General features: G+C 34.2%; 3 protein-coding genes and 5 non-coding genes across 9 annotated transcripts; 6 read left to right on the top strand and 2 right to left on the bottom strand.

The window, feature by feature from the left end:
- Positions 1–898: 898 nt before the first annotated feature.
- On the bottom strand, positions 899–1,540 carry LOC111592679 (general odorant-binding protein 56d). 2 transcript variants are annotated; one of them, XM_023305046.2, is made up of 2 exons: positions 1,448–1,540; positions 899–1,390 (listed from the first exon to the last, which is right to left on the bottom strand). In XM_023305046.2, the coding sequence occupies exons 1-2, from the start codon at positions 1,496–1,498 to the stop codon at positions 1,043–1,045; spliced, it is 399 nt and encodes a 132-aa protein (XP_023160814.1). In that variant the 5' UTR covers positions 1,499–1,540; the 3' UTR covers positions 899–1,042. The 2 variants fall into 2 exon arrangements, with proteins under 2 accessions (XP_023160814.1, XP_023160822.1); XM_023305054.2 differs by having other exon boundaries at positions 899–1,387; positions 1,448–1,513.
- A 14,860-nt stretch (positions 1,541–16,400) lies between these two features.
- Positions 16,401–16,873, top strand: LOC111594826 (general odorant-binding protein 56d-like). Its single transcript, XM_023308294.1, has 2 exons — positions 16,401–16,454; positions 16,535–16,873. The coding sequence occupies exons 1-2, from the start codon at positions 16,401–16,403 to the stop codon at positions 16,871–16,873; spliced, it is 393 nt and encodes a 130-aa protein (XP_023164062.1).
- Positions 16,874–17,013: 140 nt separating this feature from the next.
- LOC111593265 (thioredoxin, mitochondrial) lies at positions 17,014–17,655 on the top strand. Its single transcript, XM_023305936.2, has 2 exons — positions 17,014–17,267; positions 17,331–17,655. Exons 1-2 carry the CDS (start codon positions 17,104–17,106, stop codon positions 17,596–17,598), a joined length of 432 nt encoding a protein of 143 aa, XP_023161704.1. The 5' UTR covers positions 17,014–17,103; the 3' UTR covers positions 17,599–17,655.
- A 1,038-nt stretch (positions 17,656–18,693) lies between these two features.
- Trnai-aau lies at positions 18,694–18,767 on the top strand. The gene has a single exon. It is a non-coding gene; the product is annotated as a tRNA-Ile (tRNA).
- Positions 18,768–23,088: 4,321 nt separating this feature from the next.
- On the top strand, positions 23,089–23,160 carry Trnam-cau. Its single transcript has one exon. It is a non-coding gene; the product is annotated as a tRNA-Met (tRNA).
- Positions 23,161–23,477: 317 nt separating this feature from the next.
- On the bottom strand, positions 23,478–23,549 carry Trnae-cuc. The gene has a single exon. It is a non-coding gene; the product is annotated as a tRNA-Glu (tRNA).
- A 446-nt stretch (positions 23,550–23,995) lies between these two features.
- Trnae-cuc lies at positions 23,996–24,067 on the top strand. Its single transcript has one exon. It is a non-coding gene; the product is annotated as a tRNA-Glu (tRNA).
- Positions 24,068–24,421: 354 nt separating this feature from the next.
- Positions 24,422–24,493, top strand: Trnae-uuc. Its single transcript has one exon. It is a non-coding gene; the product is annotated as a tRNA-Glu (tRNA).
- The last annotated feature ends 3,019 nt before the right edge of the window (positions 24,494–27,512 follow it).

Raw genomic sequence — 27,512 nt, 5'->3', positions numbered from 1 at the left:
CTGGCAGCTTGGTCCCTCAGAGTTGGCGGTAGCTTGGGATTCTGGAAAGGCTATTGCTTAAATGACTTGGCTTTAGTTATAACTACACAATGCTTACACAGGCTGCACTGAAAGCTAAACAGTTTAATAAAATAAATACAAAAATCATAATTTTCGATGTTTAAACTTTTGCAACTGAAATTTTCTGCTTACTGTTCTTTGCTGGTGTCGCAGGTATTGCTTTTATAGCACGAACACATATAACGCATTAGCTATGCAATTCGTTCCATTATTAATTTGCTTAAGAAATTTCAAGTATTTAGAATATCAAGTGTATTTATATATATAGTCTTTGGTTCATTTATATAGAGACATTGATATATTTCGTAATATCTTAACTATCGATAGTTGATAATCGATATTATAGTCTTACGACACGTGAGCACATGTTGCTGTAGGCCTTAACTAGTTGGGCCTGTCAGCTAGTACATACAGCTTACATTATGGCTTCTTCCAATCAATTTCGTTTCGGACTCCCCTGCGGTCTAGTTGGGATGCGGTCGTAGACGTAGTTGTGCTGCGATTTGGTTTAAATGTGCTGTCAGAATGTGCATCTGCGAATCGCTAGATCCTTATATAGAACAAAGTTCTCAGTGAATCAGTCGAGTCCAGTTTATCTTCAAAGAGCGTTATTTTACATAATTTGAATTTTATTGGCGCCTCTATGGTGCTCACCATAGAGGATTGGATTTGCTTTTTGAAGATAGTTTGCTGGAGGCTCTTAGCATCAAATCCAGTTTTTTCTTTTGGCTTAGCATGCTTTGGTCTTGGTAAGAATCCCAGGGACACATCCGGTCAGTCACCTATTCTAGTAAAGACTCTTGAAAATTGTTTTTAATTTCAAATGCTCGAAATTATATTTATTTTTTAGGAAGCTCAGATTTATTTATTTACATTCATTTTATATACACATTCATTTTGCTGTCGGCTGCTTTCCACATTCTAGCTGATAGTTCACAAATACTTCTGGTTACGTTATACTTGGTGCTGGATTTGAGTTGATTTAGATCTGGGTATTCTGCTTGTAGTAGCACTGATACAACTGGAAGGCAGTATCGCATTTATCGGTGCCCTTCAACGAATCGCACTTTTCCTGGGCTGCCTTGACCTTTTCCACGCCCACAATCGGGCCTATCTTCTCCAAGACGACATCGGGCTTGATCTGGCCATCGACCAAAAAGCCGGACTTCTCCAGGAAGCAGTTGGCAAAGCACTTGACCTTATCATCCACATTCTCAAATTTGCCCTCACGCAGAGCCATGGCCTGCTCCTTGGCGACTCCCTCCTGCTCAATGCAGGCGCCAGCATTGGCCTTTGCCCGGGCCTTCTGCTCGTCCGTCAGCTGCACCTGCTATACACAATTAATTAGCAGATGTACAAACTCCTTACTCACACCTTTAGCACTTACATCGGCAGCGACCAGAGCTACGATGGCAACGAGTACGATAAGATATTTCATGATGTATTTGGTTGTATCTGCTTTTTGCACTGCTTGCTTGATTCATCGTGCGATACGCTTTTATATCATTTTACTTGACGAACTTTGCCCACATTTCGATTCGGCTTCGTTGTTCTCTTTCGCTCTCCCCTATTTGTCTGTCTCTCTCTCTCTATCGCTTTTTATAGCTCGCTGATCACAAGAGAGTTATCAAATGTGTCGAAGTAGTTTATTTAATTCGCGCTTTGTTGATGATGCTTAGCCTCTGTGTCACGTTCTAAGCGCTTCTGTCTCTCGCTCTCTCCTTCTCTCTATAAAGATTTAAAGTTTTCATTAATTTTATAATCATTTTTTATTTTTGCACTTTACGTGCTGTAATCTGACGACCTTTGCAATTATTGCTGCGAGTGATTTACCCAGCTTTATTGTTCGCATTGCGAACTGTTAATTGTTTATTGTAATTTGTAAAATTAACATTAATGTTAATTTGATGTGTTTTTTGAGCAACTGTAAGTGCCGTTGAGTGCAGCGATGCAGCAAGTTTAGAGGCTTACTTTTTCGATATTATTTGTGTACCCATTATTCAGGGCTAATTCGCCCAATCGGCCAGCCTAATGAGACATAATAACGTGCAGCGCATACACAAAAACGAAAATATATATTTTAGGCATGTTTTTAATAATTTATTATACTAAATGTGGCATATGTAATCATTCATAATTTAATTTTTTATTATATTAAATTAAGTGAATTAAGGTAAAAATAACAAATGTTTGACCAAAAAATATCTAGTAGCAAAAGTTCTCTATAGAATAAATATATAGATTAAAGACGAAATGTAATTCAAGCTTGTTATTGAAATAAAAAAACGAAATTTCTTTTATCTGTATTTCATACAGTTGCTTTGGTTATTAGACTAATTGTTATACGATGAAGTCCATCGATAACTATCGCTTTAGATCGAAGCACTATTTGCACCTTCATAATATATTATATAAATAGTTAAGCCTCTAGCAAATCTTTACTTTTAGTAAAAACACCTTAAATTACATTACAGTAAATTGTAGCTTTAGAAGAAAATGTGTTAAATATACTTCTAAAAATATATAAATATATATATTATAAATACAATTAAAATCACAATTAAACAATACACTAGCAGAGATTAATATTGATAATCTGAATTAGTTATCAATTATTGATGACTATGAATATAAATATATGTATGAATGAGCCTTTCACTACACTTTCCTAAATAAAGGTCGCAATACACAGCTGTGGTTGACAGAACATATGTAGAGAAAGTAAACTTTGCACACTTGCATATATTTAACATTTTTTTCTTACAATGTATAACATTTGAACTATCTTAATTAGCTCCTGCACTTTGTTAAAGTATCATTTAATAAAAAATTCACAACTTTAACAATCGCCTCAGTTAAGCTATAAACAATTTAATGATAATTGCTGTTTGCTGTTTGATGAGCTAAGCTTGCCAGCCTTGCTTGTGTATGACAGCTCAAAGGCTGCAATCTTCCGATAATATCTAGCTAATAATCAGTCTATATACATCCAATTATCTTACAGCTATTCGATTCATATGTCTAGGTACATTTCCATAATTAACCCACTCGAAATGAGATGCGACAGATTCGCTTGAACAGTCTCCAAACTGTTATATATTTAAACATACCGGTTTCTAATTGATTAATAATTAGCTGTGCGGGCTGGGGCCAGCGCTATATGTGATTGATCTCAATTCGAATCGGTGTCTGATGCCAAAGTCCGCGGACAGAACGCGCTCGAAATATGCCGAAGTCCAAATGCCAAAACTGGTTTGCCAAAAAGCCAAAAAAAAAACTATCTGCGGAGTCACTCCATAGCCACATTCAGGCAATTAAAAAAGTCCATTTAAATCATTATACGATGGGCATTTAGTGTGTCTGGAACCGAATGGTTCAAAGATTATATTTTATCTCTTTTTTTCTATTTTGGGTATTTTCCGAGCAACTCGTGCAACAAATAACGTTATATCGCATATATTACAAATATTTACTGCTGACAGCATCGATAATTCATGACCTACTCAAACTACCTTTAACAGTGCAACCAAAAACTTACCCAGACAAACTCATAAATAGTTACGCACGCCAACCAACCAAAAAACAAAAAACAATTCAACAATAATAAAACTAAAGAAAGGGAAAAACAAAATGTCAGAGCTCTGGCAACGCTTATTGGGTGCCATCGTCGCCTGCCAAAGCCATAACAAATATAAAATATTTAAATAGTAATAAATTCATAATGTCAACGTGTTGTTGCTGTAACTGCCATAGATTTATAGACAATAATAACGACAAACACGAAACGCGCCTTCCACTACCAAAGACAAATATATATATATGAATATATATGTATATAAACTTTGCAGGAACCTGTGACTTAAGTAGCTAAAAAACAAATATATCACAATGAAAACATTTCAACTTTCTGATACTCTGTTAACAGGGGAAAGTCTTCTCATTAGTTAGCTAATATTCAATTCCAATTGGGAAAGTTACGAATGAAATGAAAGTCCTTAAGACAAGCAAAATGTTTTATCTTCCACGAGAGTTTTCTTTCTAAATAGTAAAACAGTTTTTTAAAGTGCTCTAAGTAATATAAAAATATAATAAACAAAAAAACAAGCTCAGAAAATTTAAGTTGAAGAAGATTAAGAGCATCAAATTCTTTGAAGATGTAAGCCAAAATCCATCGATCCGCATTTAAAATATATAAATATATAAAAAATACATCTCATAACCTATTAAATCCATCTCTATTACCTTGACAAATAGGGTATAAAAAGCAAAAACAAAAGTTTCTGCAAAAAAAAAACCAAACTAGATAATATGATGGAAATGGCAACGTTTTATAACTTCATATAAGAAAATAATAAAATTCTTTTATTGTAGACATGATAGACTGTTAGTGCAAAGGGCTGGGGGCCATCAGCGAGATATACCTTACATATACATATACATATACACTGTATTAAATACTATATGGCATGCCATAAAAATATAAACAGCACATAAAACGACTATGAAAACAATGGCACACGTTACACTACAGGACGAGAAAGGAAGAAAAAGAGAAAGCGAGAGAGAGGGGAGGGAGAAAGTCCTGCTAGCTAATGAAATGTCATTGGACCCAGGCGGGGCTGAGACGCGACTCGGGATGTCAAGCTAAACTGAAATGCAAATGTCACGCGAAAAACTATTTGACGACAACATTACGTTGACATTATAATGCGATATGACCAAAAGAATATACGGCCCAAGAGACCCAGCCAAACACACACACAGAGCCACTACCTGTAGTGAAACGTCCCAAAATGTGCTGAAAGCTGAAGCTATGCTAAGTATTCGCAGTCATATGCAAATTTTATTAGCTACTTCTTTATGGCGAGTCATGCAAATAAATTTATTAACTATGAAAATTAAAAGTAATGTGGAGAAACCAATTATAAAAAAGTAAAGAATCGTAAAGTTAAATTACGGTCATTAAGCTAAGAATAATACAAATGCAATAACATTTAATTTTGCAATAAAAAAGGCTAGACCTATTAATATAAAGTAATAATAAATATATATAAAACTTAAAATAAATATAATATATAATATTGATTATAAAACTATCTTTCAGAATAAAACTCTTAGTAATATTATATTTATACATACCTCATTTATTGTTGATACCTCAAAAATTATGTTTATTTAACTAAATTTGTAATGCAAATACTAAAATTAAAAGTTTCTATGAAAATGTATTTCAAGCAAAAAGAAAAAAGTATTAGATATTTCACATTAAATTAAGTTTTGTATAAATATAAATATAAGAAATATAAGAAAAAAACTAATTTTATATTATTGTTAATATTATTATGTATTATTAAAATAAATTAATTCACATAAAAATATAAGGCAATGGAAAATATAATAACTTAGATGTGTACCTGTGAATAAAATTAAAAATACAAAACAAAAATTATTTACAAATATAAAAAACAATTCATAAATATTTATCAACCTTATTTTAAATGCATACTGTAAAGAAAACAATTATTTAAGCTTATGTTATTTATATTATTTAATGATAAATTTAGGTTAACGAAATCTTTAATAGCCAAATGGCCCATATATCATTTATTACTGTCACGTTGCATGGGCGCTTGATCTCTGTGCCGGACGAAAAACAAAAATGCCTACAGAAATTCAATTAGGCTTATCCCGTGCAACAACAGCAGTAGTAACGACAACAACAACACCAAAGAACAGCAGGTAAAACAGCTGCAACACCTGCGCAATTAATTAGTATTTGCCGCATTAATTTCACAAAAAACTCGGGAGCCTCGCATAAAGTCCACAAACCCACAAAATTGAATGGGAGAAAGGGCGCCTAGGCACCAGACTAATAAATTCACAAATGGGCCCGAGCATCCGCATCAGCACGAGCTCTGTAAAAGGCTTATCTAAGCCAGAAACTCAGCTTTTGGGGCTACGCAATTAGAGCGAAAATGTGCGCCAAAGTCAGCAACGGGCCAAACAAACCACTAAAACACTAAAGCAGCCAAATCAAATAAAGCAAATTCACTTAATTTAAATTATAATTAAGGCCAGCCAACGGGACAGAGCTCTGCGTTTGCTGATGCGAAGATAAAATGAGCTTTGAAGTGGGAACTGCGTGGTTCGCTCTAAATGTGACCTACATCTTAGTGGACCTTTAATTCGGAAACAACTTTAAAGAGAATCTCTATAGAAAAAAGTTAGAGTAAGGCGGATCACAGCTACTGCGAATGCGAATGTTTAAATAATGACGGTCATATTTTCTTATAATATATGTATATTCTATAAACTTGTTTTACAATTGATATTTTAGTAACATATAATAAAAATTAAAAGTATAACTAGAATTTCAAGTCTGTTAATTAAAGACCATATTCAACAACGGTTTGACACTTTGTTGCCAGGTAAAATATTGTTTAAGCTCAGTTTGTACTTGAGTCTTCTTCACAACAGAATAAAGATGCTTGCTCCGTCACAACTATTACAGTTCATCTTCAATGCACCCTAGACTAGTAGCTTGCGCCGCTGGATCATGTGCATCTCCTCGCACATGGCGGGCATACCAAACTGCACAATTTATATCAGATCGAGTTATACTGAATGAGCTGCGTCGATCTATGCTGCTCTTATCGTGGCTTCAAATTTCTTGTCAACAAATTTCTTCTCACAAATAAACATCCATATTACTACAACTTATATATATTTCCATAGTTTGCCCGGAAGTTTCGTTGGAGCATAGGGACATTGGGAATGATCACAAATTCCTCAATGCACTCTCGTAGTCCACTTGATGGAAATGTCCCTCAACACTGTCTTCATACTTGCAAAACACTATCTGCATGCAGCAAAATCTTTATAATAAAGTTTTTAACAAAACCTCTTTATTGAGCGGTTGACCTATACAAAGTATTTTATAAAGTAGTAACTAAAAATCAGAAAGTTGACTGATAGTCGATAGTCAATAATGACATTTTAAAATAGTTTAACATTTTGATATAAAATCAACCAATTGGCATTGAAATCATATATAAATATATGTGAATACAAATATTCTTATCGCAATTTAGCGCTGCTGTTTTTTTTTTTCATAAAAAGAACATATAAAGATTGAACGTCATTGATATGTCAATAACTTCTAGGGGATCTTAAATAGGAATATAATAGCCAATAACAATGCCATGCTTTGGGTTCAGACAGAAAGTTATTTAATTCGGTATTCGATATTTAAGACATAAATAAAACCCAATCAAACATGAACATATAATGAGGATTATTGATTATTTTGGACTTATTTGGGAACGTTTTTTTTTTTCATTATTATAATTTACACATATTTATATATACTTAAGCTTCCCGCTCAGCCCCAGAGGCTGATAAAAATCTCATCGGTGGCCATAAAAGCTGAACGGCCAGGTCCGCGGAGAGATATCATAATTTCCACTTCTATAATTTGTTTATGATTATAACCGCATGCAAAATAAAACGCATTTAAGTAATTAAGTCATAAAAAGAATGCGTGCGCTCGTAAAAAAAAAAACACAACAACAACAAAAAAGCAATGTGGAGGCATTGCAATAAAATGCCAAGAACAAAACAATTAGGCAATTAAATGTGGCGCATATTACCAAAAATTTTCGTTTTGGTAACAAAACGCGTCATAAAATGCGGCCAAGGACTCGCAAGACACTTAAAAAAAGGGTCACAAAATATGCCCATAAAAATAGGAATGGAAAAAGGGAAATATCAAAAAGAAAATGATGTGAAAATGCTGTTGATTTGCCCGATTGCGAAGTGTTTTACTAATATTTATTGAATTCCAACAAATAATAAAGAAAAAGTATTGTTTAGGAAGCGAACAATGCTCAACTGAGGGCAGCAGCCCAGCGCATATTTTTCGCAAAAATTCCAAGCGCGACAAAATGAATTCTTTTGTGACAAGTTCGGTTCGGTTGAGCTCAGTTTAGTTTAGCAGAGGAACTCCAAAAGAGCTCAACGAGGACCCTCAAGCCAGTTACGACCACTTCATATAAGGAACGAACTGTGAGATGTTTTCTTTCCCGTTTGCCGTTTTCCTTTTCGTTTTCTTTTTCCCCGCCACTCGCTCCCTTTCTTATATAACGCATCAAAGACAGTCAGGTGAAGGAATGCAGTAAACGTTTTGTAAGAAATTGAAAAATCTAAGAGAAAGCGAACAAGAAAACTTCGTAGCTCGATAAAGAAGTTGGATTCGGGGAAGGGCGACGGAGCAGCCAGAAAAAATCAGCAGAAAATGCGCTGCTTTAGTTCACATTATTGTCCTGGTCCTTGTGGATATTTGCTTGTGCATGGAATTTTTTAATAAACGTTAAAGTTTATAACATTCTCCATATACGAGCATATCGACAGGGCACCTACACACTGCTCACTAGAAGGAGGGTAGTAGATGTTTAGGCAGGGCTCTGCTGTGCTCTGCTCTGCTCTGCTGTGCTCTGCTGACATCTAAAAAGGTAAGCCAAAGGCATAAAGAGCCCTCACATAAAACCAACTAATTAGGCAAAGCATCTAATTAGACAGACAACAAGCACAACCTGATTCTCTTCCAAAAAAATAACAAGTATATGCGTCTTTAGCGCCGGCTCGTAAAAGCCAAAGCCCAACCAAAATGACAGCGTCGCTAAAAATTCTTATCGCAATGCCAAAAATTAAGCCCCTGCGTAGAAAGACAGAGAGCCCCAGAAATTTATTGTAGCAAAGGTTAAAGATGCGCCATGTTAAATGTGGAAATTGTTTAATCCAGAGCTTAGCAATTACAAGGCACAGCGCTCGTGGTCAGCTGCATGAAATTGGGAGCTGACAACGTTAACCCAAACAGAAAAAAAGGAAAATAATAAAATTTAAGCTACATAAAAGCGCACGCTGTATACTCTGCCAACTGAAAATATTTAGTTTATAAATATAATGTATAAAACAGAATAAATTATTGTAAGCAAAATGAAAGTTAAAATAAATATAAATATAATATGATAATGATGGAGTTGATTAAGATGGACTCTTTAGTCAATGATTAAGTAGATGAAGATGAATTAAGGAGATAAAGGGCAATGCTTGGATAACAATTTTATTAATTATATTAATGAAAAGCAATAATAATTATATTAAATTCTTTAAAGGAAAATATAAAAAAATTTACTAAAATAATAATCCGAATATAATAAAACATTTAAAAAAGTGCATAATAAATTTAATGAACCGACCTATGCAAAACCAAAGTCCTCTTTCTGAGCTGTCGATGTACCGGCAACTGTAGAATCTAGAAAAGATTACGCTCAAACTACGAACGGCAACGAAAAAAGCTTGTTAATAATAGAGAGAGAGAGAGGAAGCGTGACTCCAGTCTCTCTCTCCTCTTTAAAATATCAATCAAAGAAACTGGATATATTCGTATACACATTTTTGCAGCACAAAAATTGTACCCAAGCAAAAAATGTGTTCCATATCATGTGACTATTCTAAAATACTCTCACTGGCAGCGTATTCTAAAAAAGGAAAATTATCTCAGTAAAGTGGAAAGAAATGCTATTTGCATTTTATTTGCTTTGTAATTTGATGCTCGATTGCCTCTTTAGTGTGTAATGAGCTGGGCAGAAAATGCGTTTTATTTTGTCGCCAAATATAGAAAAACAAAGCTAAAGTGGCTCTCGCATGGTGCAGGTGCAGCTGAATACTGAATACTGACTGAACTTGTGGGAATTAGTTTTGGATAGAAGCAACATAGATTACAAATACCTATTTGATAAGGGCTGTTACTTTTAATGTGCTTCGATATCAATAAATAGTCTAAGGTGAACTGAGGTGAACTTGATTGAATTTGATGCGCTTATAATTGGAAAGATATTTATTATTATATGAAAATGATGAAAAAAACACGAATTGTATAAATGTTTAATTAAATTTTATACATTATTTTAAAATTAAAATATTACAATGTTAGACGTAATACAACTTTTTAATGAGAGTAAATTGATGCGATTCTGAAAAGCATTTATTTTCTTTTTATTAAAAATATTCAATAACATTTAAATTAACGGAAACCCGTTTTACTATATCAATTTCATTCAATTTTTTCTTTCATGTAAAGCAGATTTATATAAAAGCAGCAATAGTTAAAGTTTTAACCCTGAACTTTTCCGAAAGCTAAAGAATTTTGCAGTTAAATTCACTTTACAATTCTGAGATACTAAAATAGTCTACACACAACATATTCCAAAACAAATTTCAGATTCAGAATCTAAAAAAAAAAATTACTTTTATATCACACGCTGAAATGACAAAATCGATGTGATGGCATTGATAGTTATAGCAAGTTAGCTCAAATTAGTTAGTTAATATTTACTTAAGTACAAATTAGAAAGTATTTATTAGTAAGATTCACCTGAAACGAATACGTAAGTTTATAAATGTTAGTCTTAACCCAGAGCTGCCAACAACAACTAAATAACTTTCATAAAAACTTAGTAAAACACAGACAAATTAAAATGTATTTTAAGGTTTCTATACATAACCGAGGTCAACATATTAATCCTTACTTGTAAGTTATGCATTTACATTTAATTTATACATCTATTTCGCTTACATTAAGAGTTTATTTATTTTCAATATTCATTGCTCCGCTGCAGCCACAAAAGGCTGATATTTTTAATAGATTTTCTTGATATTTTCATTTGGCCAGCCACTCATAAATTCTATTTAATATAATAAAATATTTTATTCACACTCAAATTTGTCTTTGGCCACACGAATTGTGTTTTGTCTGATTGTTGTTGAGGCAAATGTTCTCATCATAATTTCAATTGCATGGAACGCACGAGTGCATGAGCAACACCCTGAGAATATTTCGACACTTCAATTCGAAACAAAATAAATTGCATAAAATATTCTATTTACGTTTTCACAGCCAAAAAGAGCGAGAGAGATAGTCAGAGATTCCTTTGCCAAAGTAGCCCAAAAATTATTTATTACATCTAATGCAATCAAAAATGGTTGTAACTGCAATGCCTGCGGGTTTTTATGGTGTGGGCAAATGGGTAAAGGAGAAACGAGAAAGGAGCAAGGGTCCATCAAGGGAAGCCCAAAACAATGCGCATTTTGATATTAATTAGCTTTTTGGATCGACAAGCAGCAAATTCTTGCTTTGAGTTATGCTCGGAATTTATGATAAGCTATGCGGATTACGCATAGCTTTCGACAGTTATCGCAATTCCGACTGCAGAAAGAGTTCAACGAAATCAAGCTGTGCGCACTTTATAATTATAGACTGTAAAATATATTTCTGTTCCAATTATAAACTAATTTGTTGGCTTATGTTATGAGCTCTGTGAGCGCCGTTAATATAATTAACTCAATGTCAAAGGAGGCAATACAACTTTAATACACTACAATTAATGCTTGAAGGTGTTATACGTTTTTAATGCTCAGGATATATATATATTAAGTTCATGTGATATGAGCTATGGAAATTATAATCAATTAGAAATCTAAAGTTATTTAAATTTATTTTATTCTTAGCTTTCGAATTATAATTAAAGGGTACTTAGTCCTGCTACTATTTGCAATGCAATAAGAATTAAAGAACAAATTGTTTTATATTAAATAAAAATAAAAATTATTTTGTTATACATTTAGTTTAACTATAGAATCTGAAGAGCACTCAATATTCGCAGCATTCAACTTTTTCACTTGTTTTTGCAAGTGCAACAAATGGATAAATTATTTATTTAACAAACAGACGAGCTCGTGAGTTCTCACTGTACATTAAGTTTTTGTCACGAGTATTTTAATTTGACGAAAGCTGCACAAAAATATGCAAATATCAGTCATTAAATTAATTAAAACAAGCTTCACCTACGATATGGCAATGAACAACACACACAGCCAGACATACAGACACACACACACACACACACACACACACACACACACACACACACATATGCAAGCAAAAGAAACTTTTCCATTTGCATCTGAACTTTGTTGGAGTTGTGTTTAAATTGTTATTATTCAAGCTTTTGCAATTTGAATTTGTAGTTGAATTTGTGCCAATGCGATTTTCTAATAAATTTCCTGAGCTTTAAAGCATTTGATTAACTGAAGAAAAAATAGAAGAACAATTAAAATTAAATTTCCAAAATTGGTTTAAAATTTTTATCAATGATGCCTGAAGTACGATAAAAGGTCGATAGATTATGATATTATACAAAGGCTTGAGGTTTTTAAATACCAAAACTTTGATATAATAATTTAGATTTAGAATTTTTAAATTATGAATTAAGTTTAAATGTTCTTTAGATATAATATAATATATATTTATCTCGCTAGTATTATGAATTAAATTTTAATGTTCTTTAGATATAACATAATATATATTTATCTCGCTAGTATAACAACTCATCAAATACTGTACTAAAATATTTAGTATAAGTCCCATATTATATAAACAAGCTTAAAAAGCCCTGCTCCATCTCAGTGTATATATTATGAAACAATAAGGAACTTTATTAAAGATATATTCAGAGAAATATATCAAAATTATCAGATAGACTCAGCCGAAGTTCCATCCAACCCCTAAATACACATACGCAATGCCATTTCGCGGCTATCCGAACTATCCACACAGTTCGCCAACTGACCCCAAAAACCGTGAGGCAGAGTTCAACAACCTTTGGCCATATCCCCAAAGGAAAAGTCTCTGATGAAGCTGTTTTGAGGGAGCTTATCGCAGGCACACACACAACCACACACATACATGGAAAAGCAATAATCATAGGCATAAGATTTACTAATAACAATGATATAAGACATTTGCGCAAATGAGTATATAATAAAGCTAATGGAAAATTATGGAGCTAGCGGGTAAGTGGAAAACTTGGAGCACTGAGATGCCGGCGCCACTTTGTTGCTGTACAAGTTTAGAAGTTTAGAGATACATGTTATATATATATATATATATATATATATATATATATATATATATATATATATATATATATATATATATATATATATATATATATATATATATATTCAACTCAGCAGCAACAGCAATTTTATATATAATCTGGTTTTTTATCAATATGGCAATTGAGTCTCAATATAATTGATTGAATTTACCTTTAGACAATTTATGGGCTATCATTTGAAGTTAAATGCGAACTTTTAATGTTTATGGCCTGCACATATTGCAACTAAACCTTTTCTCAGCTTGGGGGCGGTGTGCACACCTTAATGGCCTATTAAGGTGTTTTTGGGTTCGTGTTTGGGCCTGCGATTTAAATGCAATTAAATTGAAATGTGTTTTTTAATACTCTCTGGCTATCGGGGTAGTTGGGCAAGGGGTATTCCTACGTTGTGTAAATGCTCGTAGCAAACAGATGAGAGAAACAGAAGCCCATTTCAAGATCATAAATAACGTAAAACTCATTAGACACGTAGATACAGATATATTATTTAATGGGGTTGTTTGAATTCGAGCTAAATAAGAGAAATGGGTTTGAATGCATTATATAATTATATTATCTTATGCATTTACAGAGCACCTACAAGTCGATAACTCAACGCTAAGACAAGTACTTTTTAGTGTTTCCGAGCACATTTTATGACCAAATATAAGATAAGATAATACACTTAGTTATAATATATAGATTAAATAAAAATTATAACAATATTGTATGTACAGTGTATCTGACTGCCAGGCACTTTTGCTTAAGGCAGTTTTACTGTAGAGAAGTTCGTATAGATATACATAGATATAATGAAATATATATGTATTAGAGCATATTTATGAGTTTCATGTGATTAAATTATTTATTTTTATTTTTAGGCGCAAATTCATATTTTGCATTTAAAATCTACTTTGAATATGCAAGACACTATATGTAAAATTATCTTCAAAAAGCCTAGTCTTTTACAGAGTATCTAACAGTCGCATACTTTCCCTTCAATCACAGCGAGTTTATGGCCACTTTCTGGTTAGATATTACATTATATAAAAATTATAATTAATCAATAGGTTTCTTTTTGTACTTAAGTTACTACTACAGGGTATTTAATAGTCTTTTCCTTATCTTTCGAATACTTGCACTGATTTCTTATACACATAATGACTTGAAATTTCGTGATATACGCATTATAATTAATTTTAAAATATTAAATAAATTGTACAGGGTATCTAGCAGTCGTAACTTATGCCCATAAAACACTTCTTTTCCATTCTGCTACCCTAGTACAGATCTTAAACAAAATACATACTATTGTAACTAAATTCCTCTTCATATACAGCTTTTTACAGGGTATCTAGCAGTCACTCACCTCTGCTTACAGTGTTTAACGGTTTTTGGACACACTTTATAGCCACAGCAATGGCCCGAAAGGGCAAGCCGTTCGCTTCAATTAAAATAAATGAAATTGCGTACGCGCCCTCCCCCCGCGCATACCCCGTGCACCAAAAAAAGGAATATAGGGTAAGAGCTTGTTGGCTCGTAAAAGCATTTAACACATTAAATGAGCGCCCGCTCATCGATGAATAGCCAGCCAGCATTTATTTATGAACAACAATAATAACTTTTCAAGCATTTAATTTAGCTGCAAAATGGCTAAATACAATGCGTCACGCCCAACTTTTTAGCGGTTTCTGTGACGCCCACACACACAGACGCAGAGTGAGAAAATGTCAACCAAAAATTGTCAAATGCACAGCATTTTATGCGCCATACATTTATGTTGATGCGGTTGGAAAGTTTTTTAATTACATTTGCAGATCCCGCGCCACGCCCCTCTTCCTCTAGCTAGCAGCTACTATAGCGAATACATATATATATTTTACGGTTTATGATTGTGTGTGGAAAAACTCATTTAATTTCGTAACACTTTGAAAATGATAACAAAAAATAATTTCTTATCAGGATGCAAATATTTTTAGCTCATATTCATAGAGTGAAGCTGAATGGGCTGCGTGTCTATATAATAATATATATATTTAAAGCTCGTTATATTTTGCTGATATTTGCATTAAATTTGATTTTGCTCAGGCAACCCTAACCCACTTGCTCGCACGCCTGTCAGTCAAGCATCCTTCCATCCAACCATCCATCCATCCATCCATCTCCAAAAGTAAACTCTTTGCAAAACTTGGCTACTTATCATCAGTGGCTCACACAAACAAAAACTAATTGCTGAAAGGCTGTAGATTATGTAAAGCCTAGCTGAATGACAGCACTGTATCCTATCTCTAACCCTGAATCATAAAAATGTTTAGACAACACACACACAAACACCCGCACATACACAGAGAGCTCATCATTCATTTGCCGCTGCCTTTCGAGCAAGTAAACATGGCCAAATGAAGAAAGTGCCTGCTTAATGTTATCAGCCTCATGTGATCTAATGTGACCCAAATATATTTCTATAAGTATATATATATATACATATATATATATGGTGTGTGGGTGTGTGGCACATAAGTAGCTGCTGACCAAGGCAAACAAATTTAAAGCAATCTCATTGAAGCTTTGGCAAGTAGGTCGCATAATTAGCCTGGAAGCTGGCCAAGAAACCAAGAGAAATTTATAGTTAACGGGTCTATACAATTGAAAGATGCGCTACGGCATTTATATATAAAAAGAGAAAAGAATGCACAACCTTATAATTATTGAACCTATTTATATATATATCTGAAGAGTAACTGTCTTTTTAGCCATTGATAACCCCAGATTGCCATAGGCAATAGTTCTTTAGAGAATCACATGGAATATCGGCTGAGAGAGGATTATATTTTAAGCCATAAATAACCAGTGTTTGGACTTTTCGAGCCAAAGGTGACATTTGCACTTACGGAAGTATAAGCAAAGTATATAAATTGTCCTCAATGCTTGCTTATGTCCGTTGCTGATATAGATATGTCTGAAAGTATTATACTCTTCTTAATCATTTTAAATAGTATGAAAAAAACTCTTAAATAAATTAAAATTCATTTTATACAAATTTCATTATCTTCAGAAAATAATACTGAAAAAAAGCCCTAAAACCATCATAATTCTTGAAATTATATTGCTGAAAACATAATATTAAATAAGTGCATTAAAGTTTATTCAACTGCAAAAATAAAATCGAAAACTCGATGCAAAAATCGTATAAAAGCGCATTGCAGATCGAAACCAGTTGGCAGAAGCTGTACAAAAGGCCTGCGAAAATAGTCTATAAAATAACTAAATATTTATAAACTATACATATAGTACACTTATATATTTATATATTTATTTTTATATATTTATCACAACTCAAAAATGAAATTGTTAATAGTTTTGCTGGGCTACCTAACGCTGTCCTTGGCAGCTGATGTGAGTAAAGAAACATACTATAAAATGCTTAACTATATTATATTTTATATAAAATATAAACCTATCATCTTACTTAATAGTTAACTGATGAGCAAAAGTCCACGATTCGGGCAAATGCCATGCTTTGCACGCAGCAGGAAGGCAACACCAAGGAGCAGGCATTTGCGCTGCGCAATGGAAACTTCGAAGATGCTGACGATAAGGTCAAGTGCTATGCCAATTGCTTTTTGGAGAAGGCTGGGTTTATAGTCGATGGCCAGATCAACGGAGAGGCGGTACTGCAAAAGCTGGCACCCGCTGCCGGAGTGGATCAAGTGAAGGCCGCTCTCGCCACTTGTGATTCGGTCAGGGGTGCGAATAAATGTGAGACGGGCTTTCAGATCTATCAATGCTTCTATAAGAATCGAGCTTGGGCTTAGATCTGCAACATTAATTTAAGTTTCAAATAAATCTTTGAGCGTGTTCCTAATCATGCTACTTGACTACTTGAACAGAATTTTTAATCTAAGTAGGCGTGTCCTTCACATATGGTTTAATATTTACGGCTCAAATATACATTGTTTTGTTTCCCACTTTACATTAAACATTGGAAATAATTTTAGCTCACAGTAAACAAAAAAATTGTAAATTGTTAAAATTACAAAAAAAAATGTCTTTAAACAAGAATGCCGTAAAAATCAAAATATTGAAAAATTTATTAAATTCTCGTAAAACTACGCCTTGCCGAGTTGTATTCGACGTTTCAAATGTTCAAGAATTTGAAGATAGAGTTAAGCGTGCATCAAGACCCGTTTTAGTGAATTTTTATGCAAGGTTAGTTTGATGACGTTATCCATACTAGCTATCGATAAACTATTTTAATCGAATCTCATTCAGTTGGTGTTCTCCATGTAAAGCCCTCGCGCCTCGCCTTAAAAATATTATATCAGAGCAGAAGGGCAATATGGAGATGGCACGTGTTGATGTCGATGAGCTAACAGACCTGGCCCTCTTCTACAACGTGAAAAAGGTACCGTCGATACTGGTCATGCATAATGGTGAAGAGCTGAATCGTCTTGAGGGTCTCCAAACCTCCGATCTCATAAGAAATTGGTTGTCGACTGTCATCAAGGGTGCACCTGGCTGCATTTTCCTGAAAAAGTGATTGTTTTTAAGTGAACGAATATCTGATGAAATGTTATGAATAAATGTTTTTAATTGATTTTTTGCGATTTTAACTAATGTCGCTTGCTGTCTGGCGATTTACCAGTGCAAATATCGGTACCGGCAATTCAATATGCAAACAGTCTCGACTCTCTCTCTCTCTCTCTCTCTCTCTCGCGCCAGGTTCTCAAACAGTTTGTGAATCAGCGCCAGAGTTGGGTGAGCCAACAACAAATACAATGGGAAGCAGCTCGTATATGCTCAATTGTTTGTTGATATTTGCTAGCCAAAAGCAACAAAGATACTGTGCAACTCTATCTGTGTCTATCTATATATCCGTCTACAGCTCTGTCCATCCATCTCTATTTGCTTTTGCTGGTTATGTTCTGAGCTTAGGGGACTAGACTCTAATTGATTTTGGTAATGTTGCTTTTTAATGAAGTGTCAAATGCGTGTTACTTGGTTTGGGTTTGTGTTTCGGTTCGGAGCATCGCTTCAAGATGCATGTCATGCTACAGAACAATGGCTGATGAAGTATTAAGTCCTTGTACTCCCCAAGGACTCTTATCAAAATACACTGAAAACTGTTTGTGGCAAACGACACGAGTTTAATGTGAATCCAAAATTAAGTTAAACTAAGAATACACTATTTTTATAAAGCTATTCCCTATGAAAGTTTATATAGATCATTTTTTTAATATATATAAATATTTTGAATTTTATGCATACTTATATTTATAATATATATTTTTTTATATATTTATGTGAAATTGGATAATAAATTTAATAGATTCTATTAACATTTTGCAGACATATGCAATGTATTATATATATATGAAATTTTTAGTAACAAGAGAGCAGTCAATTCTGCTTTGCTAAAAGCAAAACTGGCGCCTTGAAATCACACAGCAACAAAAATGTCCACTAAATATAAATATATGAGCAATAAAATAAATTAAAAATAATCTTATCTCATTAAAGCAGACAGAGAGGTAATTATAGTTTATAATATATCGCCAACAAAATGTATTTCATTGAAATATATTTCATTGTACATTCATTTCGTGTAGCAGTCTGAGCTAGAGCACTTCACATCGGCCCATTAGCTCAGCTGGTTAGAGCGTCGTGCTAATAACGCGAAGGTCGCGGGTTCGATCCCCCCATGGGCCACATACAATTTTTTTTATTTTTTATTGTGGTGTTTTAAAAATTTTTTTCTACACAATTTAAAAACAAATTAATTGAAATATTGTAAAATAAATATATTTATTTGTTATAGTAAAAAATATTTAAAATGTACATTAAAATAAATGAAAAGAACCAGAATATAATAACAAATGTATAAAATAGTATATAGATTAAAATTAAGTAATACTTTTAATATTTAAGCCATATATTACTTGAGTAACATATTAAACAAATATTAATTCTCTTAAATGTAGCCAGCATGTAGGTAACCTAAACAAAGTCTATAACCTGCCGTCCTAGCTTTTGAAAATAATTGCCTGACCACCAGCCAACAGTCTAGCATACAAGCCCGCATACATAATATGACAGACTAATCCTTAACCCTTTTACCAAACACACGCACAGCCTTCCAAAATACATTACCATAACCATTCTGTTAGCTGATTGAAAAGGGGGAGACGACAACGACGACGACGACACTTATGACCATAAACAAAATTGAAATTATAAAGCAAAAATGTGGAACAATTGCCAAAACTGCCAAGAAGAAGAGTTACTTTTGTGCGTGTGAGAGAAACTGTTTGTGCCGGGCCCACAAAATAGATGTGCCGCAATGTAATTGAGTATTTGTATTCAATTAAGACTTATTTCAATATTTGCATACGTCGAATGCAACAGCCCAGACAATCAACACAGACAACAACAACTCCGAAGTGAGCTGGTAGCAGTGTTGTGAGTGTTGTCCAGTGTTTGTTAACAGTTGCTGGCCCAATGTAAATCCCCTCCATATGCTCGAACATAATTTGCTGAAACGAAACTTGAACAAACAGACGGGCTGAACAGCAGAAGGAGCAGCAGCAGCAGCAGCAACAGGAGCGACAGCAGCAACAGCAGCTGCAATAGAGTCCAAATCTCTGGATTTTGCAGGGGGAATTTAACGCCACAAGGGATTTTAGGAAAGGGTAACGAGGCGGATTGTACATCATGTGTGCAAACTGTCTGAATTTGACAGCCCGCATAAAGCGCTGGGCAGACAACGCCGCCGCCGACGTCTCTGCCACCGCCGCCGCCTAGGTAAACAGGTAAAGGAGTTAAGCAGATAGAGGAGCGAGGTTATAAATGCAATGGCCGGACTTTTAGTGGGTGTGCGTGTGTGTGTACGTCACAAAATGCAACAAATATTAATTTTTATTATGCAAACATTGCTTTAATTACATTATTTTTGCGTATGGTCCAGCAGACAAACCAACTTGACATGTAGCCACACACGTCTGTGTGTGTGTGTGCTGGTGTGTGCGTGTGTGTGGTTAACTACCTCCAACCACAACGAACGCTCTGTCCCTAGCTGATTCCTTCTCTCTCTCTCTCTCCATCTCTCTGTCTTTTCACATGCCTTTCGCGCACTCTCTCTCTCTCTTTCTCTCCCTTTGTATGATCAATCACTGGAAAATTGGATTTTCATATGGGCCCGAGTCGAGGTTGTGTGTGGCGTTTATGCAATTTCCCCTGGCCGTGGCCATAGCCTTGTGGCTGCAAAAATCAATCGGTTGCCAATGTTGAAACAAACACGCGCTGCCTCGCCCAGGCCACGCCCCCACTCCTGCACCTGACCGCTTGACAAGCACAAACACAAACTTAATCAGCAGCCATGAATTGGTCAATAATTTTTAAATACAAATCAAGTGTTAACTGCGGCGCTTTATGCCCCAGCCTCACATCAAAAGCCAATTTTCTGCATTTGAGGGCGACCGAACGGCCACGAGGGGCAGCAGAGCTGTTTGCGCAACGGTTTAAAATCTTATCCAAAAATGATGTATGAGGCAGGCACTTGGAGCGGGGCTTATGAGTCTTCGCTTTAAACTGATTGCACATTGATTACCAATATCACATGGAAGATATGATTTAATATAATAGTATCTAATCTGAGAGGATGATGAAGAAGCTAATGGTAATAGGATTAGTCTGTGTGTTTTATATGAATATATAAATTTTATATAAAAAATAAATTATATTTATATAAAAATTTATAATATATATAAATAATATATTATACATTTTTATATAATTTTTATATATATAATAAATAATATATTAAAAATTTTTATATGAATTTTCTAACATAACTATAATTGATTTTTTATTTTATTATTTAAAAAAAAATAAACAAAAAATAACTACATAAAAAATATAATTATTCATTTAGTTGCTTGGAAAATAAGAAAAGCTTAAACTCTCAAAAAAATGTTTTATATCACAATTTTATAGCTAAATAATGTAAATTATTATTATTTTTTATTTTAATCTCTTATAAATGTAAGTTCCTAAATGGCTTAATGCAAAAAAAAAGCTTAATTAAATAAAGAATGTTGAAAATATTTTAGAAAATATCTTTATATGAATTCAGTGAAAAAGATTTTTATTGCTTTACCTTATTCAAACATTGCTCCACAAAGAAAGTAGTCATATCTTTTATATAAATATATGATAAGATATAGTAATTTCTCAGAGCGCTCTAAATATAATTTTCAAATATTCCACTCACTCTGCGTTGTTATCGCTTTAACACGTTCCTGCTTTATAGCCATATTGAATGTCATTCATTTGTCTTCTAGCAAAAGTTTGAATCTCTAAAACCGCAAATGTCCCGTAATGCTACACACACACACACACGTGCGTATATACATTCAACACACACATCGTGGGATTTTGACACTCAAACAGATAGATGTATTCAGCCGGAACCCTTTTTGCCGGCTCAAACCATTTGGCAATCAATATAAACAGACACGGAGCTCTACATATGGAGATATTGTACAGTTTTTTTTTGTTTTCGGCTTTTTTTGCTGCTGCTGCTGCTGGGCAGGCAGATCCATCGTATCGTCCGGCTTTGCCCATGGAAAATTCTGCTGCCTGGCGGAAATTCGATTTATTTTCATCAATATTCAATGTCAATGCAACATCTTGGTGGCCGAAACCAGAAACGTACATCAGGCATGTCGAGGGCAACGGGATTGCAACAGTAACAGTGCCTAGGGGATGGATGGGAGGGGTTACTCTACGAGCTGTGAAGGGGCGCCATGGAAATGGACTTTGTGGCTTGAACTTTTTGGGGTTTTCCTATTAAAATTTGATGCGCACGTTGTCTCTTGTCTCATGTCTCTTGCTGCAGGCAGGCAGGCACCGCAGCATCCCCTCCTAGCAGGTGGCATTCACACACACACACACACACACACACACTTGACGCTTTACCATTGCATATTTAAACAAATTTATTTGCAATTTAGTGTTTGCGGTCTCTGAACATTTTCCCATTTGAAATGGGCATTGGGTGTGTCGCTGTTTGTGCACTGCAGTAACGATGCTGCTGCCTTTTAAGTGGCGCGCGAAAATTAATTAAAATTTGGAATTTATTGACAAAATATGTCAATTTGATTTCGCTTACCCCCTCAAACATAACAACAATTGGTAGCAAATAATCATATTTACGCTGCAGTTGAGCTATAGTTATTACGGCGAATTTTAATGTAAATATTGCAAAATATTACTTTATTTGCCGAAAGCATTTCATTTACATTGAATCGATAAACATGATTTGTGCAATATATTTTAAAAATTTTGATTTTATAATTCCATGAAAACTGAGCAAGCAGCAGCAAGTTCAAACCACAGTCAGGGCAAAAATTATTTTTTTTTGTTTTTTAACAATTTTTTAATTTCTAAATAATCAATTTTACAAAATTTAATTTAAAAATATTTGTTTATTATTAACAGAATTATATATCCACAAAGAAAATCTATTTAAGTTAGCCAAGTAGTTTCAGCTATTTTTAGCATATTTAAAGTCAACTTAAAATGTTCAACTTGCTGACTTGGGCTACCGTTGCGAGCAGAGCAAACAGAAAAGTAAAAGAATCAACAGGAAATAGCACGCGACACACGACACGCGGTTATTAAAGTCATATTTGTGCTAAAGGCGAAAATCGTTGGCGCAGCAGCAGCAGCAGCAGCATGAGCAAAAAGGTTGGAGAGGGAAACTGTTGAGAATGTAAGCAGCGTCCGCATGCAACGTTGCGATAAGAGTCGTCAACGCTGTGTGGCCACAGCTAAGTAAATACGTAATCCACGTGAATCCGTGGTCCAGCGGCTACTCTGTGTGCGCGCGAGTGAGTACACTCGTGAGCGCGTGTGTGCGAGAGAGACAATAATACTACACGCCTCAGTAGCCATAGCTAGCATAATAGACTGTTTGAGTGAGAGAGCAGTTGCTGTCTTTTATTATACATTAGTTGAACCGTATACAACAAGCAGAGTGGCGCAGTGGAAGCGTGCTGGGCCCATAACCCAGAGGTCCGAGGATCGAAACCTTGCTCTGCTATGATGTGTACATTTGAAGCCATATGTGAGTTTCATTTTTTATTTTCCTCTTTTATGTGTTAGATCAATAAATATATAATATTCACCGCATCTTCCGCAGTAGCATTCTACATGCAAGCTTTTTACATTTAAATAGGCAAGTAATTATTAAAAAATGTACTATATATTATGTTGTACAATAAATTCAATTGAAATTGGCTAAATCATTTTAGGTGTTGTACAGAAATAAAAAATAAAAAGGTATGGTATTAATAAATATAATTTGATAATGCTAGTTACATAAAAAATAAAAAAGAAACCACACGACGAATCTGATTTTTCCCATACCGGGAATTGAACCCGGGCCTTCCGGGTGAGAGCCGGATATCCTAACCACTAGACAATATGGGAGATATGTGTTTGATTGCCAAATGCTTAATATATAAATTAGCTCCTATGCTAAACTTTTGCTTTAATATTATGATTGTCATGCGTTACTAAACATACATGTAATACATATGTAAAACATAGCAATCATTTCATATTAATAAGGTCGAGAAAAGTCAAATAATTCATACAGTTCAGTAATTTAATTTCATAAGCATATCCAATTAATGCATTATCAATTGAGATTAATTACCACAATTTTAAGTTATATAGCAGTCATATTTTTGGGGCGACTTTGTGCAATAAGAATGAATACCAGTATTTAAAATAAGTGAAAATGTGACAAAATTTATAATTTTTTTAGATACTCTAGCAACAACGTCTTGCTGGTGACATATGTAGTAATATTGGAAGCAATGATGTGTATGTAAGTAAACATATATTGAGCATTTGGCATGCAGGCATTCACCTCCCATATTGTCTAGTGGTTAGGATATCCGGCTCTCACCCGGAAGGCCCGGGTTCAATTCCCGGTATGGGAAACACCTTAAAGAAGTGCTTTGACAATTTTTTATTTTAACACATTTACTTACAATTTACAATACATATAATTTTTATTAATTTTTTTTTTTAAGTTCCCTCATCGTTATTTATTTATTGATTTTTGAATAAATATTTTTCACTACAATTGTACATGTTATATGTTTAACTAAAATGTGGATAATATTTTTGTTTGTTATCCCAATGTGTTTCAAAAAAATATATATTTGACGTTTTCTTAAAATTATAATTGTTGTTTATAATAAAAATTGGAGTAAACCCAAAATATTGAGCTCTATTGAGCTCTATTGAGCATAATAATAATAAAACCAGCATCTGTTACACTTATAACCATATCCCATATGGTCTAGTGGCTAGGATATCTGGCTTTCACCCAGAAGGCCCGGGTTCGATTCCCGGTATGGGAGGGTAATTTTTTGTTGCATTTACTCTTATATTTTTTTAATATTTTAATAAAGACAAATATTTATTAAAATTGACCGCCATAAATTAAATATTATATTATTTGATTGCGTAATGTGTTAGAATTGATGCGTAAAAACTGGGTATTTAGGTACTTAAAAATATTTATACATACATATATATGATACAACGAACACAACGATCAAAACGTGTTCGTTTTTTTGTACTTTTTGTGACTTAGAATTCTCAATGGGTTTTGGCAGCTAGCTAGTGGTGTGCTTGTTGCTTGGAATTCAGAATTTGTCATTAGTAGAGGTAGACTGACGTTCTACCCAAATACTAAAGGCCAGTTGATGATACAGAATTATGATTCTTTGTGATTATGATTTGTATACCACGATTCTGACGGGGTTGCTCCTGCCTAGAGTTGTCGGTCGTACTGATGGTCTTTAACTAATGACAAATTTCTTTCTAAATAATAAATTTGATATATAAAACGTATTCAATTAAATCATTGCTAAGTCTACAGGGTATCGAGCTCGCGTGCAATGATTGGTTGTTAGGTCTCAACTGCTCATTCCATATGGCATATTGCCACTTGTCTGTGCGCGCTTATTGATGCCCTGGCCAGCAGTCTGTCTGACTGCTGGATTTTTGGTGCTGTTGCGAGGAGTGGGAGGATTGGCAAGTGGAGCGTTTGTCTGGCTCTGTGACCGTGGCAACGAAATCATCAGAATTGCTGCCCCCGTCTCTCTTTTCTCTTCAATCATTTTGTCTATATGAGTGTGTGTTGTGGCGTGTGTTCTTCTTCTTTTTTGGACGAAAATTTACATAAAAATCGCATTACACTTAACATCCACTTTGCTAAACGAAGCGCATGAAAGCGGGCGCCACGTGGTTCGAGTTTGGTTTTCGGGCTTTTTTGCCCGCATTGGGCGACTGCGCTTTTGTAAGCTGACAACGCGAGTGGATGGGTGTGCGGCTGCGTATGTGTGTGTGCCTGTTTTTGTTTGTGTGCAGTGTGTCTCTTGGTCGGCGCAAAGCGGTTTCAAGTGCATGGCGAGCCTACGAAAATTAAATTAAAAAGCGCATCCAAAGCGACCGAATGAAAAGAGTTTTTTGATTCTCGAAAATAAAATCACAGAAAAAAGACGCTCTCAGAAACCAATTGCAATTTGTCGATAACGATCTTTATTTGGGCAGCACTCAAATTTTATAAAGCAATCACTGGCTAGAAACCTAACAGCAGCATTAAATCTAGTTAAATGTTTATTTATGGTTAAAATTCAATAAGCCTCATATAATATATAGAAATGCTTCGCACAAATATATTTTAGTTACATTTGAATATATATTTTAAGATATTCTTGTTCAAATTTGGTATTTAATTAAAAAACGAACCTGATTCTCACTTTATTGCTTTGATCACAACTTATAGTTAATTTTTTAAAGTTTTTTAGAATTACATGAAAACATATTCTCTATGTAGAATTAATAAAGTGCTGATGTAAATAATATAATTTATAAATTTATTTTCTATATTAACTAATGATGTATGAAATATACATCTAATAATTTTAGTTCCCATTACTATTATTATCAAGCTCAAAATGTTGTTAATTTTTGTTTTTCCAGCTCTGAACTGCACGTATTTCTAAGTCTTTAACTAAAACATGGTAATTTAAAAAAATATGGTAAGCTTAGTATGAGGAATATAAAGATTTTATTTATTTATTTTTATTTTTTATAAATTTAAAAGTTGTTTGGAAACAAATTTTGTTCTCCAACTACTATGATGTTGAGCTGATGTGTTTCTTAAATAATAAATTTAAGAAACACAACAGCTCAACATCTTAACTGTTATTTAAGATAAAAATAGTTAATTTTTTCTTTTGTTATTTAATAATATCAAAATTTCTCAGCAAATAAAATGAAAAAATTCTTTCGCTAAAAGAAATCTTTGTGATTTGGTAAATTTCGTGTGTTTTATTTGTTTTATGAATTTAATTGAAATGTCTAAAATGAGCTCTAAAGTCGCATATAGCTTGGTCGACTAACTCTGGCCGAGTTGTTGACTCACGGCACACGTTAAGTGTTTGGGCCATTAAACATTTATGGGACACAGTTAAAGCGACACACGCTAAAAGTGAAAATGAAACTGAAAAAAACATTGGCCAGCTGTTTGTTACGCGTCTGGTTATTAAATATAATTAACGCACGCCGATTTGTTGACCGGCGCCATAAAATGAAGTTGTAGTTGCATAAAAGTGAAATATTCAATGCGGGGCAGGGGGCGAGCCCATCTGCTGTTCCCAAATGTGCAGCGAAGCTTGTCTAAAAACAAAAGTCAACGCACAAATTAGTCGAGCTGGCAGGATCCCAAGAAGGAGCCTTGCTAGCTGCACTGCCGGCCTTAGGGGGCAATACTGGTAATATATATTTAAATGCAACTGATTAATCATGAATAAAGTTGTTGTGTGTTCACAGTTGTTGCCGCTCACGTGACTGAAAACAATTTGACTTCAAACACATTAACAGTTACGGTCGATGTTGAAAAAAGTAAAAAAAATAATAGAGAAAGGAAAAAATTGTAAACGAGCACGCAGAGGGAGGGAGAGAGAGGATAGGGCGATGGGTTTGTCACCAACATTCGAGGAACAGCTACTAACTTGGCTAACTAAAAGTTTTCATGCATTGCCGTTGACAGTGCAATAAACATGCCAAAACAACAACTGCAGCTACAACAACAACAACAACAACAACAACAACTTATGAAAACAATAGCGTCAACTGACCCGCCCATATGAACGCCCCTAAACACGCCCACGCCTCTGCTTTAACTTGTTCCAACGGGTGGCAGTAGAAGAAGCTCGAAAAGAGAGAAAAACAGTTCGAATTAGACACGTAGCCAGTAAAATATTTAGTTGGATCGAATGTTGTGTATGGATGCATTTGAGCTTGGCTCGGGCTGCACTACTGAAATAGTTGGCAGCTCTTTTCCTGGAATTTTCAAGAATTTTATTT

This window comes from Drosophila hydei, unplaced genomic scaffold (assembly GCF_003285905.1).
Source record: "Drosophila hydei strain 15085-1641.00,03,60 unplaced genomic scaffold, DhydRS2 tig00000060-arrow-pilon, whole genome shotgun sequence".
Classification (NCBI taxonomy): Eukaryota; Metazoa; Arthropoda; class Insecta; order Diptera; family Drosophilidae; genus Drosophila; species Drosophila hydei.
The sequence above is the reverse complement of the archived record's forward strand: the minus strand, read 5'-3'. Positions and strand labels throughout refer to the sequence as shown.